The sequence below is a fragment of the Ursus americanus genome, chromosome 3, assembly GCF_024610735.1.
Source record: "Ursus americanus isolate L20-20 chromosome 3, mUrsAme1.1.p, whole genome shotgun sequence".
Lineage (NCBI taxonomy): Eukaryota > Metazoa > Chordata > Mammalia > Carnivora > Ursidae > Ursus > Ursus americanus.
In genome coordinates, this window is record NC_142129.1 from 27,594,737 (window position 1) to 27,612,891 (window position 18,155).

At 41.8% G+C, this 18,155-nt stretch overlaps 1 protein-coding gene across 8 annotated transcripts in view; it reads left to right on the forward strand.

The window, feature by feature from the left end:
• Nucleotides 1-355: 355 nt before the first annotated feature.
• CADPS2 (calcium dependent secretion activator 2) overlaps nt 356-18,155 on the forward strand; it is a 513,174-nt gene continuing 495,374 nt past the window's right edge. For 2 of the 8 annotated variants that reach the window (XM_087860856.1, XM_087860855.1), the window contains exon 1: nt 360-1,045. In XM_087860856.1, coding sequence (XP_087716982.1) covers nt 707-1,045 — 339 coding nt within the window. In that variant the 5' untranslated portion in view covers nt 360-706. Of the gene's footprint in view, nt 1,046-18,155 lie in introns of all 8 variants that reach the window. The other 6 variants (XM_087860854.1, XM_045792750.2, XM_087860858.1 and 3 more) reach the window with 5 other exon arrangements.

Here is an 18,155-nt window from a genome sequence, read left to right on the forward strand (position 1 = left end):
GGCATCAGGTTCGGGTCTGAACGATGTTCTGGCCGCTCTCTTCACCCGGGGGCGGAGGGGCGAGTGGGGGCAGCTGTCCGGCCCCCATCCACCTGCTCCTCGGGAATCCCGTGGGAGAAAAAGCACGTGTGGTGCGGGTCAAGGCGGGTCAAGGCAGTCCAAGCAACTCCCGGTGTGCGCACTCAGAACCTGCACAGCCAGCCCCTCCCCGCTTTTGCAAACTGCGCGCCCCGGCACCTGGGCCCCGGCAGCAGCCGCGGCGCGCGCACGCGCACTCTGCGACCCCGCGCCCGCTCAACATTTTATTCCACGTGTTGCTTGTTGTAGGAGCCACAGGTTCCCCACCTGCGCCCGGGCGCTCGGGCCGCCTCGCCTCTGCCCACGGGCGTTGCAGGATCACGGGGTTGGCGGGCCCCCGGCCGGCAGAGGAATTCACCAGGCGCTCACGTTCACCTCCAACGCTAACTCCGCCTATTTAATCCCGGCGGCTCCCCCCTCTTCTCCCGGTTCTTGCCCGCCCCTTTCGCCCTGGTGGTAGGAAACATTCCGCTCTCTAACTCGACGTGTCCGGAAAGCTCCGGCCGGTTTCCCTTTCGTTCTACCACCGCTGCTGCAAGCCGCGCGGCTCTCTCAGACCCGCAGGCGCAGCTGCCGTGGGTGAGGCGCCTGGGGGCCGCGGGCCGAGCGGCGGGGCACCCCAAGCACCATGCTGGACCCGTCTTCCAGTGAAGAGGAGTCGGACGAAGGGTTGGAAGAGGAGAGCCGTGATGTGCTGGTGGCGGCCGGCGCCTCGCAGCGAGCGTCCCCGGCCCCGGCTCGCGAAGGGCGGCGGGACGCGCCGGGGCGCGCGGGCGGCGGCAGCGCGGCCAGACCAGTGAGCCCAAGCCCCTCGGTGCTCAGCGAGGGGCGAGATGAGCCCGAGAGGCAGCTGGATGAGGAGCAGGAGCGGAGGATCCGCCTGCAGCTCTACGTCCTCGTGGTGAGGTGCATCGCGTACCCCTTCAACGCTAAGCAGCCCACCGATATGGCCCGGAGGCAGCAGAAGGTGAGTTGCACGCAGGACTGGCCTCCTCTGGCCGCCACTTCTTTCTCCCTGGAGTTTTCTCCCGGGTACAGCCCCTGGGTCGCTTGCCCTCTGCCCTTGTTCAACGCGGGTACTATTTTTGTTGGTCTTCGAGGTTCAAGGGAATCTTTAGGGTTGGAGGGGGTAAGACCCTGCTTTGGCTGGCTGGGTATCGGGTTGCAAAGGACTTGTCCTCCCCCCGCCCTCCCCTTCCCGTTGGCAGAAGCTGTCAGCTTGGCATCCGTGAGACTAACCGGTAGTGCCGGCTGTGCGGTGGTTGCACCCGGTGGGGCTCAGCTCCGGCCAGGTTAGAACGCAACTCCTGTCAACTTTAATTTCTAACAGCGGTGGCGCATTCCTGTTCACCTAGTTCAGCTGGAGCTGGGCTTTGCTCTGGGTGTAAATGATTGTGTAGTTAGGCGAAACAGGTGGAATCTGGCCACCTCTATTAGCTAGAGAAGTCTTCACTAGGGCAAAGATGTAGACATTTTTCCTCCGTGATTAAAAAAAAAAAAAAAAAAAGTTAAGCTTTCTCTCCTGTAAAACTTGAACTTCAAATCCAAACCTTGGAGAAGGTACGCAGTTTTGTAGACTAACTGCAGGTTGGTAATTCCTGGTCTAGGCAGGCCTAATGAAACGCACTATTGATGAAAAACAAAGGATTGGCGCATTGCCACTTAGTAAGAAATGCGTTTGTTTTTTTTCTTCATCCCGAAGTGGTAAGGAGTTTCAGGTGTAATGCCTGCTAACTTTAGTTTTAACCGGATTCTAGGGGTCTAATGTACTGTAACAGATGAAAGTCCTAACTCAAATTGTCCTACTTGGGTAAATGTTTCAAATAAAACATGTCTAGGAGATCTTTCTAATAGAATGTTGAACCTAAAGGTTCAGTAGAAATTTAACCATCTCCTTAGTTGGACAGTATGTGGAGACCCAGAGAGCTTCTACTTTGCCCAAGGTATATCTGGATGCATAGGTGTTTTTTGAAGTATTAAGCATGTGAGGCATTTCTTAAAAATCTGGAGAGCTTCTGAATTGCCATCTGAAACAGCACTATAGCTTCCACTAAAGGCAGTCTTCCCGCCACCCTCCCACCCCCATTTATCCAGCCTTTAAAAATACAGCTAAAGAAGCTGTTTCGAACCCTTCATTCTTCAGGAGTACTTATGGAAGGATTCTCCACGGCTGTTGCCTAATTACACAGACCCTTCCAGAACCTAACCCTGTAGGTAATTCAGTCACAATGCTAGAGCTGGAAAAGATGTTGTTATCCTCTAAGTAGACTCCTCATTTTGGAGGAGAGCAATTTATCCAGGCACCCTTTCCTAATCTCAAACCACTTGGCATGATTGAAGCCACCATTCCTCAGGTCAGTTGTGAGTTCCCCATGGAGTTCTTGTGCACCTTCTGTTCCATTCCTAGGTAAGTACTTCCTCACCGTTGCTTGTATTGCAGTCACCTATTGCTTCTCCACTCCGTAGGTCAAGCAGCTTTCAACTTCAGTAGTCCTTAACGAAGTGTAAGTAATTTTTGACTTACATTTTGAGTGGTCTTATATGCTTCTGAATGTCCTCCAGCCATCACTTTGATCATTCATATTGCATTCCAGCTTGTTAGTGTATTAAAGTATAAAAGTGTATGGTTAAACTAAGGGTATTCCTGTTCGGACTTGTGCTTCTGTAAAAGGTCACCGGTAGCTGTTACTGTGCTTACTTGTCCCATTTTGTTACTGAAACTTTCACTTGTTTATAGCTGCAGATCGGACTACTTAAAAAGTTTCTACAGAACTTGAACTTTCGAACAGGTACATTCACCATACTAAAACTATTGTTATAACCTTGTCCAGGTGTTACCAAAACCAGACAACGAAACCCTGCTCTAATCTCTGCAAAAAATGTTTGGAATGCTTGGAGACTTCAATTCTGTAAATGTTGAGAGCATTGCATTTGGTCACATTAATTTCTGTGAAGTTTCATTAAAGGGAGGCCATATAACAGTCTGAGTATGTATTTCCCTTACTCAAAAGGCTCCACGTGTGGTGATTTTTTTTTTTTTTTTAAACATACTGCTTACTGAAGAATTGGAGCATTTTTTGGCAGTAGGTTTCGCCCTAGGACAGTGAAGTGGGAATTTACATTCTTGTGAATTTGATGCACAAGTCAATTAATGCCAAAAACTTTAAGTCTTGAATTATACAGTTGGGTTCTATAAAAACATAATTGCAAAATCACTAATCCATCGTATATTTTTATTCTGTATCTTCAAGTAGTTTAGTAAAAGGATTTAAAGGCTTAGATGTTGAAATGCGGATTGCTGCTTACTCAAAACTTCAAGAATTTTAGAAACTTTTTTTTTAAAAGATCTTATTTATTTGACAGAGACAGCCAGCGAGAGCAGGAACACAAGCAGGGGGAGTGGGAGAGCAAGAAGCAGGCTCCTAGCCGAGGAGCCTGATGTGGGGCTCGATCCCAGAACCCTGGGATCACGCCCTGAGCCAAAGGCAGACGCTTAACGACTGCACCACCCAGGCGCCCCAAGAATTTTAGAAACTCTTAAACTGAGATCGGAAAGGCTCTTCATTTCATAAATGATAGAGCCTTACCTTGACTGTCCTAGCTCTCTTAAGGGCAGGTGAGTTTTAGTGAACTAGAGCTGAGCCTCTGTTTTTTTTGTATGTGGGGTTTTTCATGGTGGTGGTAGCTGGAAGGCCCACAAAGTTAGGGGTTTTATCCATGGGTTGAGAAAGCTTAGTCGCATTAAACTCAGTTGACTAAAACATGCTTTTCTTTGCTTTTTGGCTGGAAAACTTCAACTCGTAGGAATCAGTGGCCGGTGTATGCCAGGTAGGCCCTGTGACTACGGATGGCTTTACAGAAAACTCTGGAGGTGAGGGTGGACCGAGGTACTGACAAAACTTCATACCAGGTGGTCACACCACCTAAACCAACGTATCCAGGGGTTCAAACGTGATACAAACTTGAAGTAACCACAAATGGCAAAAGGGCTTCAGCTAAGTGTCTGAGCCTGATGCTTATTTACCTTGATTACTTTTGCACCCTCAGAACACTACAGCAATAAACTTTGACTCTAGATCTTTCAGTAATTTCAATACTGATCCCACCTTTAACCAGTGACACAGTTAAGCAAATGTTTCTTCATAAGACAAATTATAAAGGCAATTTGTTGAGCCTTTAGAAAAACCTAGAGACCCTGTAGGAAAAACAGTGTCTGGTGGTTAGAAGGTAGGAAGAGTCTGACAAACATAATGACCACCATAGCAGAGGTTAAGTACATTCACCCCTATAGATACGGGCTTAGACTACAGGTCTCCACTTACAACCATATCCTATGTGTATAGGACTTAAAGTGTGAATAGTTAAGCTGGGTCTGTAGGTTTCTAGTGAATGGTTGCAGTTTTTGCTTTCATTGAATTTAGTAAAGGAGCCAACTATTTAGAAATAAGCAGGAATTAAAACTTGTACCTAATAACTTTGTATATGAATCCTATCGTTCTTTGCATTTTATGTGTAGGACCACTGTAATCACACTAAATTGTGACTTGTTAAAACTTCATATATAATCATTCCCACTTCGCATAATTTTCCTCTAATTGAGTTTGAGAAGTGTATGCAAATGTGAAATCAGATGCGGGAAAAGTTCATTAGGTAAAACTGATCAGGAAGAGTGCATTGTAGGGAAATAGTATTGGGTGGAAAAAAAAAATACAGTGGGCTTTTTCCTAAAACTCTGACATCCGAATGTTCTATTACAATAAAACGGCTGTTCTCTTTCTGGAAATGATAGTCCCTTATGTTCTTAACATAATGACGGCTTAGATAATCTGCCAAGTTAAGGGAGAGTTTTCTAGGAAAAAACCCTACAGACTTGCAAAGGTTGAGAATCCCTTACCTTTTGCTAGGAGTCCTTGTCTTAGTGCTGTGTTGCCTCATTGGTGCCTAAGCTACAACTGTGGCCTTGATGCATTCTCTGTATCCTGTAAAAACTCCTCTGGATACATGGAAGTGTCCCAATTTAGTCTTATGTCTCAGAATTAGGTGTAGTTTGGAGAACGATAATAAAAGCAAAGTAAGTCTTTGGATGCTAATATTTTTCTTTATTTTTTTAAAGATTTTATTTATGTGACAGCCAACGAGAGAGGGAACACAGGGGAGTGGGAGAGGAAGAAGCAGGCTCCCAGTGGAGGAACCCGATGTGGGACTCGATCCCGGAATGCCAGGATCATGCCCTTGAGCCGAAGGCACACGCTTAAGGACTGCGCTACCCAGGCGCCCCATGGATGCTAATATGTTTAAACAGGTTTTTTAGCTTTATTTTAGAGAACGAGTGTGCATGGAAGGGGGCAGAGAGAGAATCCCAAGCAGACACCCTCTAACTGGAGCCTGATGTGGGGCTCAATCTTGCGACCCTGAAGCCATGACCTGAGCTGAAACCAGGGGTCAGACATTCAACTGAGCCACCGAGACATCCCCCCCCCCCAATGCTTGCTGAGATCTCCAGGATCCCTCCCCCTTGTACAGAAAGCCATAAAAACTGGTAATACCTGTTGGTACAGAATTAAGGACTAGGGAATGAAACTTTGTCAATGCCGCTAGCAAACCCGAGACAAACCTTGTAGGAACCCAGTAGTAGGCCTTGTTTTGTTAGTGGGTTTCTAGCAGATGTGAAAGTCTTAGGCCACCCTCTTTGGGAGTTAGGATAATTCATCCTATGTGCTCCTCGGGCTTTGGTACCTGACGGTGCAAATGTAGGAGGGATGGGTTATGTTGGCTTTTAATAACTGGGAATACAGGGGCGCCTGGGTGGCTCAGTTATTAAGCGTCTGCCTTCGGCTCAGGCCGTGATCCCCGGGTCCTGGGATTGAGCCACACATGTGACTCCCTGCTCAGCGGGAAGCCTGCTTCTCCCTCTCCCACTCCCCCTGTTGGTGTTCCCTCTCTCGCTGTCTCTGTCCAATAAATCTTAAAAACAAAACGGAATACGTTGTCCTCTGGGGAGTGAGGTGGGAACCGCATTAAAGCATCCTCAGACTTTGACTTTAGCAGGATCTCGGGAAGATATGCGTTGCTTCAGTTCCTTTAACCCTCTACAGGCTATCTTGAGACCATAACACTTAATGGAATGAGTTGTGCTACTGAGAACTCAAATGGATTGATACTGGGGTTTGCTTATTTCAAAAATGAAATCAGCTGTAATTGTGATATGTAATGACTGCTTATAAAGTGAGATAAAATAACAGAATGTTTTTTTTTTTTTTCTTTTAATGGAAACCATTCCCTTGTACGCTCACAGGATAAGTTTGTAAGGTCATTGAAGAACTTTAAAATGAAAGTCGATTGCCAGGTTATGAAATACGGAAATTCTGAATGGAAAATCCTACCAGTTATTTGGTAGTGAGGCAGGTCTCTTGAGTGATTGTACGATTTTATATGCATTTCAAATTGATTTAGATCTTTGGGAAGGAAGTCGTGGGTCACATAGTCCTGTGTTACTGCTGCTTCAATTTTTAGGCTATAAAAGTCCTCATAACTGTAAATAGTGGATGTATCACTGGAATAAAGGACACCTTCCCCAAAGTTAATGTTTAGGAATCAAATTGTGAAACTGCTGTCCTAAATTAGTAACCCTTTATTTTAGGGCTACTGTTTTGGTCCCTTTGCTTCAAAATCGGCTAAGGAGTTCGGTAGGATTTCCTTTCTTTAAAAAACAAACCCCAGAAAAAAACCTGTGATTTTTCTTTAACTGTGTATTAGAATTACCTGGAGAGTTCTTCACGAATCCCATCATCCAGGTTGTACCCCTGACTAATGAAATCGATCAGAGGTTGTAGTCTTAAAGCTTCCTAGGTGATTCCAGTGTACAACCAAGGTTGAGATCGGCTACTTGTTAAAGCTACAGTGAACTGGGCTTCTTTTAACCTGGGCAAGGTGAAAGTATTTGCAGTAGTGAGGTTACTGAGTAATTAAACCAGTATTCCATATGAAGGTAGAGGCAGCAGGGATGCTCTAAGTGAGGAAAAAAACCTATCCAAATAATCTAGACTTCATTGAATCAATAGTGGGAAACCAGTACGTATTAGCCTTCTAAAAGGTCTTTAGGTAATATGCTAGAGGGGATTAAATTGCATTTGCAATTGTGTAATTCACTATAAAACCACAGATCAGAATTAGCAACAGAAAATATAGGATGCTCAGGGTAAGCCTGGGTGTTGCCTTCCATCCCAAAATAAACTGGGAGAGTATCGTGAAATCTCAGTAGGAGCTGACACTGAGGAATGCCTAACTGAAGAGTAAATTTCACCGAGGTCTTTCAAGATCATGAGTGGGAGGAATACTTCCCCTGCGTACATAGTGGTAGTGCATAAAAGTCTTTCAAAAAGTAAACTTCAGAAGACCTTCTTAAATGTCTTCTAAGTGAAGTACTTAAATTTCTTTAAACAGTTTTAAGTGTTTTGATATTTTTCTGTGCAGTCTTTTGGCAAAATTTTAGCATTGGGTAGACAGGATGGGAAACCTATTTCAAATTACAGTAGTGTCAAGTCAGTGTTGTATACCTGAAACATTGTGTGTCCACTATACCTTAAATTTAAAAAAATAGCATTAATGGTTGGTTTGCGTTTGAGAGTCATTGATGGTCGTCTTGAAACTTTATATCACTGTGTAAACCTCATGATTTGAATATTTTCCTTTTCTAACCTTCAAGTGAGTGATGAATCTTCATAATGAAAATGTTACTAGGGCAAAGGGTATGAACAATTTAAAGGCTCTCTCTCCAGTCTGGTAGCTAAGATGATCGTTAACTTGCTCTCTGCTGATTGTGAGGATGAATGTATCTGTATGGTCTAACCTCCTTTTCCCATTTTTCTGTTGAGATACTGGTTTTACTGAGGTGAACTCATCAGTATGTTGAAGATCTATTCCTTGGAGGAGGGGGTTTCTATAATCTGTCTCAGTGCGTAGATCTACTTCGTGTTTTTTTTTTTTTTTTTTTTTTTTTAAAAAACCTTACGTGTCTTCAACTTCCCATTTAGAATTATTTGAAGCAAGGAGTTGACTTATTCCCCTAAATGGCTAAGCAATTCTTGCAGCCTAATTGATTATGGTCTATTTCCACTACTGAGCTGTAAGGCAAGTTCATATTGCTTCCTTCACTAACTCATTGGTCAAATATTTATTGAGCCTGTAACACTATTAGATGCTTTGGAAATACGGTAAAGAATAAAACAAGCAGAAATCCCCTCACCGGCTAGTGTTCAATAACTTAGACTGTGTATGTTTTTATATCTTTCTCTAGGTTACCTATTCTAATTGATCTACTTCTTCCTGTTGCTACTATAGAATTTTGATTTAGGATCATCCTGTATTTTAATAACCTGATGGGATTAGTTCCCATTTGTCAAATTCTTTTCATTCTATTCTCCACCCCCCACCTTTTTTTTTTTTTTTTTTTTTTTTTTTTTTTTTTTTTGTAGCGGTACAGCAGCTAGGAGATCATTGTCTTCAGATGGCCTGGGCTTCATTCTTCAGTAGTGTCTGCATTGTATGCGGGAAGCATTTCCTGTCTCCTGGCTTTTTCATTTGTAAAATGGGGGTAATGGCCACATAAAACTCTTGTTATAATTAAATCGGATGTCATATAAAGTGCTTAGTTTAGTGCCTACTAATGCAGATAATCCAGACTAGATTTTTTTTTTTTAAGACTATTGGGAAACTATTTTACTAAATTCAGTCTTCTAGCAACATAAACATCTCTTCGCTTAGTAAAGCCTCTTATGTCTTTGTGATGTCTTGTAGGTTTTGTTATGTAGAACGAGGTTTATAACCGAGGTTATTCTTAAACATTTTACAATTTTTTATTGTGGCTTTTTCTATTACTGCTAAATTCTAAACTTCGTTTGTGTGTGTGGTTTTTTTTTAAACTTCATTTTTTTAAAGATTTTTTGAGAAAGGGGCAGAGAGCGGGAGTGAAAGCACAAGCAGGGGGTGGGGGGAGGAGAGGGATAAGCAGGCTCCCCGCTGAGCAGGGAGCCCTGTGAGGGGCTGGATCCCAGGACACTGGGATCATGACCTGAGCAGACGCTTAACCAATGAGCCATCCAGGCACCCCTAAACTACATTTTAACTGATCATGTTACGTACACTAATCATTTCAGTCATGATTACCAATCTTTCTAGATTGTGTGGATGGTTGAAACCTCTAATAGTAATGACTTGTCCTATTCAGTAGCTCTACCTTTTCTCTTTGTCACCAGAAAAAATGTTCAAAACAGTGAATTTTTTGCCATACCTTTGTCTTGATCCAGGCTTTACTGAGGAATGCTTTTGATATCATACCAAGGAATATATTGTTAGTATTCTAGGATATTAATTTTTACTCTATTATGTTAAGAGGATAAAGATATCAGGAATTGACTTTGAATGTTATCAAATTACTTGGCATCAGTTGAGGTAATTGCCTAACTTAATTTTACTGATGTGACTGGTTTTCATATTGTTAAACCATATTTACATTTCTGGGGTAAATGCTCCCTGATTGTGACTTTTAAGACACTTGATTTCCAGTTCCCTGGACTTTTTTGTTGTTGTTGTTGTTTTGGCCTGTATTCAGAAAGGTCCTATCGTTTTCTCTGCTGGCTGGCATAACAGGTTTGATTTTTTTTTTTTTTTTTTAAGGAAGTATTAAGTGAGGATTATATTTGCTCAGTTTTTTTTTTTTTTTCCTTGTATGTAAGGTAGCAGATGCTTGTTTGACAGAAAGAATTCACTCATGAAATTAACTATGTCCAGAATCTATTTTGGATTTTTCTTTATTAGATACTCTCCTCATTCCACATTCAAATACAAGGATCAGGGGTGCCTGGGTGGCTCAGTTGTTAAGCGTCCGCCTTTGGCTCAGGGCGTGATCCCGGTGTTCTGAGATCCAGCTCCGCATGGGGCTCCTCCGCTGGGAGCCTGCTGCTTCCTCTCCCACTCCCCCTGCTTGTGTTCCCTCTCGCTGGCTGTCTCTCTGTCAAATAAAATCTTTAAAACAAACAAAAAAAATATGATCATGACCAGAGAATTGGCCATTTCTAGGTTTTCAGGTATATTAACATAGTTGGACATATCTTGTTTGTTTTCTATACAGTTTTCAGTCTTCAGATTTAATTCTCTTAAAAAAAAATTGAGGGGTGACTGGGTGACTCAGCTAAGTGTCTGACTTTGGTTCAGGTCATTATCCTGGGGTCCTGGGATTGAGCCCCAAGTTGGGTTCCCTGCTCAACGGGGAGCCTGCTTTTCCCTTTCCGTCGGACCCTGTCGCAGCTTGTGCTCTTGCTTGCTCTTACTCGCATGCGTGCTCTCAAATGAATAAATAAAAAATCTTTAAAAAATTCATTAGCCCAGATAACTTGTTTTTATAAATATACATGTTAACTTCATAAACTTTGTTTTATAGTTTCTATTTTCCTAAGGTTTTTTGGGGGGAGGGGCTGAGTAAGAGATAAATGTGGCTCTTAAATCTGGCAGCTTAAATAGGATCCTTTTCTGCTTTGTAGTAAAATGAAAGTATATAAAGCTATGAATTTACCTCTAGATACAATTTGGCATCAGTCTGTAATATGAAATTTGCTAAATATTATTTCTCTTGAACCAGTATGAACATTGTTAACTAGAATATTTAAAAATTTCTAGTTTTGAAGTTTTCTTTAATAACTTCTAATTTTATGTTAACAGTGTGGTTCACTGAACTATTTGTAGTATAACTAGTATTAAGTTTTTAAAATTTTTTTATTTTTAAAATTTTTTATATATATATATATAATTTTTTTTTTTTTTTTTTTTTTTGAGTGTAGGGCTGGGGTGCGCAGGGAGAGAATCTCAGGCAGATCCCTTGCTGCTGCGGAGCCCCACGCGGGGCTTGATTCCATGATCCCCAAGATCATGAACTGAGGTGAAATCGAGTCTGATGTGTAACCAGCTGAGCCTCCCAACACCCCAATTAATATTAAGTTACTTTATATCACAAATCATGTGGCATATTTTTGACTTTAGGGTTGAATACATCTAATTAGCATTATAGTAATCATTCCCATCTTATTTGTCATCTTTATAGTGACTACATTATCCAGCTATAATTGTATCTATTTCCAGAAGAATTTAACTCTTAAGTTTTGATGCCAGATTCCTAATAGGATAAAGATATGTATATACTTAAAGGGAGTTGCTTTTCACGGTTTTGATTCATCTAGTATGGCATTGGATGAGAATTCTACTTTGTCCAACTTTAAAGTTGAAACTAAGCTGTTGGAGTTATCAGATACTGATAACCATAATATGCCTACTCCTGTTTTTAAACCTACATCTGCATATGCATGTGTGCACACACACTTTGAGATTATTTTATATTGAGAAAAACTAATACAACAGTTTTTGCCTAGCCTTTTATAAGAGTTTGAAACGTCATTGCCAATGTATCCAGCTTATTTTCCATTTTCTGTGTTTTTGGTTTCCTTTGCTTTTTTTTGTTTTGTCTTTATGGCATTTGAACTCTCACATCCTGGGGCCAGGGACAGGTAGAGTGACAGGTTATAAATCTTACGCCTTCCTCATGGTTGTACTGTTCTGATTCACTGGGCAGACCATGTGTGTGTTTTAAGAAGCTTATGTCTCTAGTTTTCTTCATGGATTATGAAGTTGACATTCATCTGAATGGATCTCAATTTTATATTCAGTCTGCAGTGCTTCCTTTAAAGATACTTTCGTGTATCTGCATGAATATTGGAAGATAGGAAAATTCTGTGAAACCTGTATTTTTATTACTTCCACAAATTTAAGGAACTCTATTCCAAATTTTATTTAGAGATGAGAATCTTATTTTAATTTAGTTCTCTAGAAAAATATCTAAAACTCCAAACTCTGAGTTAGCCAAAAAGGCTTACAAAATGCTGAGTGTCCTCAGGAACCATTCTGAACTATAACAAGACCACTATTACCTACATTTGTGAAGCTCTGGTCCTCCTAAGCAGAAGGACTTTATTCTTGAGCAGTGGGAGGTAGGGAGCTAGAAGGCATGTTCTTGTTCTCTCATCCCTGCCTCAGCTAGAGGGCCTCTCTGCTTGCCATGATAGAACAGTAAACCTAAAATGACTGGGGGAGGCCAAAATATCCAAATGACCTTAATTTTTCATAATTGTGGTTCAAGCATACAAGCCCATAAGAATTTCTATAAATCCTAGGCTTCGGACTTTCTTTTTTTACTCTTAAAATTTGTGAGAGAAGTGATGTGGGGATATCAGCTTAATCTGGTACAGATTAAGGCATAAGGGAGCTAAAATCTAATACATGAGATGTTTAATTTGTGGTCCTTCAAATAAGAGATCAAAAGGACAGTTGTTTGGAGTTCAGGAGAGATTTGGGTACAAGAGGTAAATTTGAGAATTGTCACGTGGATTGTAATTGAAAGCATGGACTTGGGTGATGTGGTAGAAAAGTGAATCCAGCAAAGAGGTTTTAATGTCTTAGAACTTCAGGATTTAAGAGGGAGGGAAGGTTGAGCTGACAAAGGAAATGGAGAAGGGGCAGCTGATCTAGAAGGAAGCTAGCATGGTCTGTATTACAAACTGAGGAAAGAACTATTTAATACAATGAAGTAGAGAACAATGACAAGTGCTACTGGGAGGCCAAGGAAGATGGGGATCGGAAAGGTTACTTGGATTCAGCGATACAGAGATGACACTACCAACTTGTTTTAGGTTTAATTTCACAATCCACTTTTCATGTTCTTTCTAAGCTGTAATTTATATGCTGAATTCAGCCTTTCTTACACTATCTGACGAACAGCTTGAGTTATACATGGTGGCTTTGCCACCCCAAACTAAGCTTCAGTGCTGTTCTTTGTATAGACTGTTGTGTAGAGGAATGATATAAATATAAACGTATAGATGTACATGCATATGTATTGTGCTTTATGAAAGTGAGATTAAAAGTATCGGTAAGCCTAGGTTTCAAATGTGGTACAACGGAGATCTACATTACCTCCTCTATGAATAGCAGATCGTTGATGTTAATTGGTATTTACTGAGTTTAGTAGCTCTAAAATTTCAATTGCGTGTAAAACTGTCAAAGACTTTGTGCAAATGCTGGAATACGTAAATCAAAACTGGGATGGAAGTTGGCTAATATTCTTAGCTTGTTGGTAATCTCTCTCCCCTCCCGTGTTGTCCCCTTCGCCTTTCTTTTACTCTTGTTTATGGGAGGCCCCTAGCTGTAGCAGAGCAGGGATTCTGCCCTTGTCATCTCTAGAGGATGGATACTTCAAGATGCTGTGAAGATCATAGAAAACTTCTTAAAAGTACCTAGCACCATGCCTGGCATGGCATAAATCTTCAAAGGGTGTTTTTCTGTTTTCTCATTTTCACTTAGAAAAATGTTCTATAAAGCCTATTACATTTCGGCAGCAAGTATTGAGGCCATGTTTAAATAGGCATTGTGTAGTAAGCTCTATTTTAGGCACTGGGGGTGTGGGTGTGGACAAAACAGCCTAATGAAACCTCTAGTAGAGGAGAGGATTATCAACAAGTACATATATAAGCATTAAGGGATGCTGACTGTGGAAGTGGGTTTGACATCCATAGCTATTTTGGGTAGGGTGGTCAGGGAACGGCTCCCTGAGGAGCAGGTAATGGTTGAATGAAGCAAAAGTACTTGAGCCACTTGAAAATGGGGTATAGGGTGGATGAAAGAACATCCAGATGGCATTAACTGCAAGTACGGAGAGCTTTGAAGTGGAATAAAATTAGCTTAGGAAGAACAGCGGCGAAGTGACGGTGGCTAGAGTGGGGATGAGAACTGGAAAGTGGGGAAGGCATGAATATGGAGCGGTAGGCATGGGCAAACTCACCTACATTCTGTAGGTAGTGTTAAGATGTTCAGAATTTAAGTTTGGGAAGCCATTGAGTATTGCACTGCTACAAGAAGTGACCAGGTTAAAAATTTGAAAGGATCTTTGACCTGAAAACTCACTGTGTAACTTCAGGGCCCATCATTTATGTGGAATTTAAGAATCCCTAAGACTTCTGTACTTTGAGCAGTTGACTCTAGAACCTGCAAGCTACTTAGTGGAGTTGATATCCAGACTATCTTTCACTGTGAAACCACCCAGTATGCATTAGTTGCATTTCTTCTAAAACTTGAAGCTTTTCTTGGAGTTCTTATTTCTCTATTTTGTCTCCGTTGTCTCCTTAAGTTGCAAATTATAAACCAGCGTTTGTCAGTGGGGATGGTAAATACCACCAGCAGACATTTAAAAAAAATTTTATAGGGTATGTTGGTTTTCTCTGTGACTGGGGTGTCGCTACTGGTATTTAGTGGGTGGGGTCCAGGGATTCTAGAAAATCTGAAATGCATGACGATTTGTCTTTCATCCTACATAGCATTTGAATGTCCTTCTGGGCATTTATGTAGGTAAAGGCTGCCTATGGTTATTTGAGCCTAGAGTAGAGCTTTTTATAAAGTAGAAAGTGTCTTTTGTGTGGGTTTAATATGTACGCTCTTCCTAGAAGTACAACTTCTGGGTAAATTTGGGGAAAGATTCAATTTTTTTTTTTTTTTTTTAAGGAGTTTTCCTGAGAATTGCTCATCCTGTTGAAGAAATATCACTGACAGCAATGGTGCTTGTGATTGTTTCTAATACAGGATGCTCGTGTCCACCTTTGTGTCTGCTTTTCTTTTGATTTGTTCCATTCTCCTGGATTTTTATGGATAAGTGAACTATTGAACCCTTCAAAATATCAAAAAGGAGTAGTGTTGAGAACATTCCGGTTGAATACTACCTCATTTACCTTAGACGTCTGCGTTATATACGTGGGTATGTGTCTAGTTGATTTTCTTAGACCAGCTATGCCTAAGCACTTACATCTGAAATGTTCTTTCCTTTCATCTTTTTCCAGTTAGGATGTTGTATTTGTGAAAATATGAGCAAGTTCTATAACTAGTGATAAATTTCACTTCTGTGTACCAAAAGGGTTCTCTTTCTAAAGGGGGGAGACTTACAAGTCAGGGCCCAGTGGGAAATCACTGTCACACTAAGGGGCAACTCACAAATGACAGGGTCAGGCAGCTTTAAGGGAACCAATGAGGGGTGGGGAAGCCTTCAGAGTTAACAGAGGGAAGACTTTACTGTCTGTAGGCCTCCATGGGCAGATGGAGGGAACTCAGGCCTGAGCTGACTGGGAACCAATGGTGTGGGAGTAATCAGAGGCTCTGGTCTCCAGGAGGAGGGGAGAGTTGTGGCCAAAGGGGGCATCATAGCGAGTGAGCCCAGAGATGGTCTCCTGTTGGCTTGTACTTCCCTCTCTGATTTTGTGCGGGTCCCTCATAAAAAGGGAATCCCAAAGAGAAGCCGAAGAGCAAACATGCTTGGCTGTTAAGGCCTATTAGTCCTGGAAGCCACAGAGCTGGGTAGATGATAGGGGAAAATGGATCTGGAGAGCAAAGGGGGAAATCTAGCACGTGGGATGTCTGAGGTTTGGAGATGACTGTTCTAATGGCTTGTTGATCTCTTTACCTCTTCCCCCACCCCCACATCTGTCTTCCCTGGAGCCTTCCTCTGCTTTACGCTAATGTGAACTCTCAGCTTAACAACAGGTTGAGAGTTGGGATTCTCTTTTCATGGTTCTTGTGAGTTGAAGACCTCGTGTTCCCATTTCCTAATATTATTTGAACCTTTTCACATGCACCTTTGAAAGAGTGACAAATTTTCTGAATCTATGTCGGCTTGAAATTTTTGTGTTGATAGAGAAATTGACTGGGCATTGAAATCTGGGTTGAAATCCTCCTCCCTTGGAACTTTGAAGGCATTAATGCCTATTCTTCCAGCTTCCAGTGTTGCTAATGAAAAAGTTTGAAGTCTGGTTTCGTTTTTAAAGACCGATTTTTTTCCTTTCTCATGTTTTTAATGGTGGCTTTAGAGAGTTCTAATATGTTAAAATCTCTTAGCTTTAAAAGTTTGTTGTGCTAGGTACTTGTTAATTCAGTCTGGCTATAGGCATACTCTCTAACCCAAGGAAATTTGTACTTTTTGTGAACTTGTGATGGACAAAGGGTGGTGGTGGTGTGTTGTTTTTGTTTTTTAAGGTGAGGCCGCTCCTTACTGTCTTAATCACTTTCTTAGCACACTTATTCATCCACGTAGAACTTTATGAAATTTATTTTACTTTAAGATTTTATTTATTTGACAGAGACAGGGAACACAAGCAGGGGGAGTGGGAGAGGAAGAAGCAGACTCCCAGCGGAGCAGGGAGCCCGATGTGGGGCTGGATCCCAGGACCCTGGGATCACGCTCTGAGCCAAAGGCAGACACTTAAGGACTGAGCCACCCAGGTGCCCCTGGGTGAATTTTCTAATCCTACTTTTGAGATTAAAGTGTTCTTGGCCACCTCTTGGCTTGCTTTAAGTATCAGTAATATAAAGTTAGCTTCAGAAAATCCAAGAACAGAACAGTGTATTCGTATTATGTGTGTTAGCTTCAGAAAATCCAAGAACAGAACAGTGTATTCGTATTATGTGTGTAATTAAAATACTCCCTATCCTTCTTTTGATTTAATTTTTCTATGACTTACTAGTTTTATCTTTGCCTTCCATGTGGGCTAATAGAGCTACTAACTGAAGTAAGGCCCAGAGTCTCCAATGACCCTGATGATGAAATAGAAACCTCTGGCTGAGGAATGGATTTCAAAAGAAAGTTTTTGGGCATTCAGCATTGTTTTTGCGTGGGGGCATTAATCAGTTGCTGCAAATGTTAAATTGTGACCTAACCAACTATTCTCAACATATGTATGGTGCCCATGTTCAGTCAGTCACTTATGAAATAGTCTTTGGGGATTTTAACGTAAAGTATTGCAAACTTACAATTAACTGAAACCCAGTTACTTTGATTATTTTAAGCAGTCTTAAGAGCACACCAATAAGGGAGCAGTGAAGGGGAATCCGTATATTCTGAAAAAGAATTTGCAAGGTATGAGCTACAGTCCAGGAAGAGACCTGAATTTATCAGTCCTACTTTGAGAAGTTATTATCATAGCACGTGGCTCTCAGGCCATGCTCCCTGACCAGGGCAATCTCTGTTGGTTTCAGTAGGTAGTAGCGTCAGTATTTTCCCCCAAGACCCGTGTGTGTGACAATGAGAACACTTTAACTTTCATTTTTTAAAAAAGATTGTGTCGGAGGGAGAGAGCACAAGCAGGGGGAGTGGCAGGCAGAGGGAGAAGCAGGCTGTCCACTGAGCTGAGGTCCATCCCGGGATCATGACCTGAGCCGGAGGCAGACGCTTAACTGACTAAGCCGCCCAGGTGCCCCACACTTTAACTTTTATGAAGCAGCTTTTATTTTCGTTAACGTGTTTGCTTAAATCCTGCCTTTTTTACTTATGAGGTCCCTGATGAGAAAGCGTAGAAGACCCCGAGTTTTCAATAATTTCAGAATTACCTATTGTTCAGAGCCGGACACAATAGTCTGCATATCTTCACAAAGATAGTTTAAAATGTCAACTATATATACGGTGCCCAAAACATTGTTGACCAGGTGCTGAGGTGTTCTTCAGAGCATGCAGGGTGAAAGGGGTAAAATAGGTAATGGCTTTCTAAAATAAATGAATAGGACTAAATGGCACTTTACAGTGTGCACACTAAACGTTAGACTTCTGAGCTCATCTTCTGTTTCTGTATTTGCTCGGAATGTAAGCAGTCTGCCTTTGGTTAGTTTGGAAACAATGGTATCCGAATTCTCTGATCTGTGTCTCCACACCCTTGGATCTTGAATTCGTGGACTTCCCAAGGTGTCGTTTTTGTTTCTGTTTTTTTCCTTGCAAAATAAGAATTGTTTCTGGTATACGAGCTGTTATCTAAAACTGGTTGGATTGCACTGAAGTCCGGAGTACGTGGCCGTATTGCAGGACAAGTGACGTGCCCCAACGCATAACTATCTACAGTTACAGCCTGACCTAAAGGGACTTGAAAGTTTTTTGTGATCTTTACAGTGGTTTTATAAGGGAATTACTTGGGGTTCTATGGGAAGTTGTTTGAGTAGGAGATCTTATG